This window comes from Haplochromis burtoni, unplaced genomic scaffold (assembly GCF_018398535.1).
Source record: "Haplochromis burtoni strain Fernald_Lab_line unplaced genomic scaffold, NCSU_Asbu1 Contig_509, whole genome shotgun sequence".
In the NCBI taxonomy this organism is placed as follows: Eukaryota; Metazoa; Chordata; class Actinopteri; order Cichliformes; family Cichlidae; genus Haplochromis; species Haplochromis burtoni.
Genome location: NW_024582870.1, coordinates 335,197 through 339,264, shown reverse-complemented (window position 1 = coordinate 339,264; position 4,068 = coordinate 335,197). Strand labels below are relative to the sequence as shown.

The window sequence follows — 4,068 nt, the reverse complement described above, 5'->3', positions numbered from 1 at the left end:
CTAAATGGCCACCATGGTCACCACCCATCTTGAGGAGTTTGCCCCCTCACATATACTAATGTGCCACAAACAGGACTTTAATATCACCAACCATTCCCATGTTATTACGCTGTATCCATATAAATGGCCCACCCTGTACTCTTCAAACCATCGCCAAAGTATTTTTGCTTTGTGGCAGGATACATTATCCTGCCATCAGGGAATACCTTTCCAGTGAAAGGATCAACATGGTCTTCAACAATGTTTACGCAGATGGTATGTGTCAAAGTAACATCCGCATAGATGACAGGACCCAAGGTTTCCCAATAGAGCATCCTGGTGCCAGGTGTTCCCAAGGTAAGTGACGCACATGCACCTGGCCAGCCAAAAAATGTAAAAGAAAACGTGGTTCATCAGAGTAGGCCACCTTCTTCCATTGCCCCATGGTCCAGTCCTGATGCTCACATGTGATGCTCCCATTGTTGGTGCTTTCAGCAATGGACTGCGGTCGCATGGGCACCCCGACCGCACTGCGGCTATGCAGCCCCAATCCACGGTGATTTCTCATACCTTTCTATCAGAACGAGCTTTAACTTTGAGGCAATTTGAGCCACAGTTGCTCATCTGTTTTATCTGACCACACAGGAAGCCTTTGCTCACCACATGCATCAGCAAGGCTTGACCCTGCCACTGGTTCACCATTGTTCCTTCCTTGGACCACTTTTTATAGAGGCTATCCACTGCAGACTGGGACCACTCCACAGATCTGCACTTTTCTGATCTAGTCGTCTAGCCATCTCAAACTCAAACTTGCCCAGTTTTCCTCCTTCTAACACATCAACTTTGGGAACAGCTCTTCACTTGCTCCGTGTGTACCCTAACTACTTACAGGTGACATAATAAACAGGTAATCGGTGTTATTTCCTTTCAATGGACACAATGTTATGTCTGATCAGTGTATGTGTGTAATAGGTAAGTAGATTCCAGGCTTCTCCAGCTTGATCTTACCAATTTGAAGGGAAAAAAAGACTCTCATTATTGTGATTAACGCTTTTTCCTGCTTGCACTTTTGTAATTTTCTTCTGTTATGTGTTCTTGCTTTTAGAGACAATCATTTGTGGTTCCCTTGTGAATTATTCTGTAAGAGCCTCATGTTGCATGGAAGGCCAGGAGTGAAAGAAAGCATTCTTATGTTTAGTCATTAATAAAGTAATTTATTACTTGATAATTTATTGGAGAGTAAAAAGAAGAATAATGAATATATATTTATAAATGAACTATTTATCTGTCTTTCAAATGGAAAAGAAAGGAAAGAAAACATTAACCAATCAGAAAGCTCCTAAGATCACACCATATGGCTAATTTGCATTGCTTTTTTTCACAAAGGACCAAAATGTCAGTTAGTTTATCGTCATGTAGTTGCTTCATTTTCATGATTTGTTTCTCAGAGCAGTTCACAAAAGGTTACTTTTGTTTTAAAAAAATCCACGTGTAAATTCTTGTGTTTCTTTTTCTCCGTCTCACACTCACTCTCTGTCGTGTCTGTGCTTGGCTGTTTCTCTCACCAGGTCGCCATTATTGCTGGAAACTTTGAGCTTGCTGAGCTCATCAAGAACCACAAAGAGTCTGATATAGGTGAGTAACAAAGAAGCATATTTTCTTCTCCTCAGTCCAACCGCATCTATTTTTCCTCAGCCACCAAGTGCATATTCCCGAATCTCTCTTGGGATACATTTCAAATCCTCACATTTGGTTAGATCCTCCTAAATGACTTATTGCAATAATCCCTTCCACTGGATTACAAGATGACTGCCAAAGGGATGAAAGTGTACGTTTATGTCAGGACAATCCAGGGCTGTTTGAGCCAACACAAAGGATCAATACTTTGGTCCAGGGAAGCTTTTCCTGGATCAAATCTGGTCAGTTTAGAGGTGTTAAATAATCTGTGTGCTAGCATTTGATAAACCCGGTATATGGGTTTAACTTTTATTTTACTCTGATTGTGATTATTTTAGCTTGTAAGATTTCTTTATTTTATATATATTTACTATTCTAAGATTCAATTCAATATTATTTATACAGCGCCAAATCACAACATAAGGTTGTAAGGTAGACACTACAATAATACATACAGCAAAAAAACCCAACAATCATATGACCCCCTATGAGCAAGCAGTTTGGCAACAGTGGGAAGGAAAAACTCCCTTTTAACAGGAAGAAACCTCCAGCAGAACCAGGCTCAGGGAGGGGCGGCCATCTGCCGTGACTGGTTGGGGTGAGAGAAGGAAGACAAAAGACATGCTGTGGAAGACAGCCGGAGATTAATAACAGATATGATTCAATGCAGAGAGGTCTGTTAACACATAGTGAGTGAGAAAGGTGACTGGAAAGGAAAAACTCAATGCATCATGGGAATCCCCGGCAGCCTACGTCTATTGCAGCATAACTAAGGGAGGATTCAGGGTCACCTGGTCCAGCCCTAACTATATGCTTTAGCAAAAAGCAAAGTTTTAAGCCTAATCTTGAAAGTAGAGATAGTGTCTGTCTCCTGAATCCAAACTGGAAGCTGGTTCCACAGAAGAGGGGCCTGAAAACTGAAGGCTCTGCCTCCCATTCTACTTTTAAATACTCTAGGAACAACAAGTAGGCCTGCAGAGCGAGAGCGAAGTGCTCTAATAGGGTGATATGGTACTACAAGCTCATTAAGGTAAGATGGGGCCTGATTATTCAACAACTTATATGTGAGGAGCAGGATTTTGAAATCAATTCCATTGCTGGCATTACTCTGTGTCTATAGCGGTGTAATTGCTACAGATTTGCTGTCTTTGTACGGTACTTCAGCTAACTGATGCATTTAGACCACTAATGGAGCTCAAAAGAGCTGCTGGTTAATAGCAACATCTAAAACCCAAATGCTATGCCTACAGTTTTCTCCCACAAAGAGTGAGTGAAAATCCCACTAAAAGCATCCTCGTAATAAACCATCCGCTACAGCACATGCTGTCTCTGAATGCAAACAAACATGCTTTTTTAATTTTATAGAAACAAAGACGACATCATTTCTGTATCAGATTTAAATTGCTAATATTAATCCAAATATTATAAGCTTTACATTCAAAGTCAAGATGATGTGTCCAGTTTATTTTATTAGCAAATACGGTACTGTTACAGTTTATTATAGTGAAATGAAAAATCATGCAAAAAAAACTAAACAAGTAAATAATCAAAAGACTAATAACTCAAAATAACTCAAACATAAACGTAGAGTTTGTGTTAAATATTTAAATAAACCTTTGCAAAAGAAGCAGAAATAGGTAAATTATAGCCACAGTAAAACGTAGACTTCACCAAACCTACTACAAAACACTGGGAGTAACAGCCGGAAGCTGTGTTCACGCTGCAGAGGATTTGTACCACACTAACCCACCCAACTAACGTCATCATCAAGTATGTCGATGACATCACTGTGGTTGGGCTCATCTCTGATGGAGATGAGACAGCATAGTAGAAAACTTGTCCTGCTGGTGCTCAGAAAATAACTTGACGCTGAATGTCCTTAAAACAAAACAACTCGTTGTGGACTTCAGGAGACACAGACAGGTCCACTCCCCTCTCATTATAAATGGAGAATGGGTGGAATCTGTCTCCACCCTCAGGTTTCTGGACACCCACATCTCCACTGATCTCACCTTGACACACAACATCATCGCCCTGGTAAAGAAGGCCCAGCATTGGCTGCACTTCCTCCGTATCCTGAGGAAGAAAAAGCTGGACCGGAAGCTGCTGCTGGCCTTCTACCGCTCCTCAGTGGAGAGCGTGCTCTCCTGCTGACTGGGTGTTTGGTACGCAGGGGGCACTACTGAGAACCGGAAGGCTACACAGAAGGTACTTAACACATTGGCTGCCCTCTGCCACCCCTGGAGGCCAATCCTTGTGTCACAGGAGAACCAGGACGTTCATACGTGACCACTTGCACCCCGCCCACCACCTGTTTGACCCGCTGCCCTCTGCTCCGAACCTCAGGTTAATCAGGCCCCACACCCCCAGACTCACAGACAGCTTCTTCCCCTGGGCCATTAGAACTGTTAA

At 42.2% G+C, this 4,068-nt stretch overlaps 1 protein-coding gene across 6 annotated transcripts in view; it reads left to right on the top strand.

Annotated features, from left to right (window-relative positions):
• Positions 1-4,068, top strand: part of LOC102298838 (SH3 and multiple ankyrin repeat domains protein 2) — a 200,258-nt gene that overhangs the window by 56,724 nt on the left and 139,466 nt on the right. For all 6 annotated transcript variants that reach the window (XM_042213994.1, XM_042213992.1, XM_042213990.1 and 3 more), the window contains exon 9: positions 1,548-1,614. In XM_042213994.1, the coding sequence (XP_042069928.1) occupies positions 1,548-1,614 (67 nt within the window). The remainder of the gene's footprint in view (positions 1-1,547; positions 1,615-4,068) is intronic.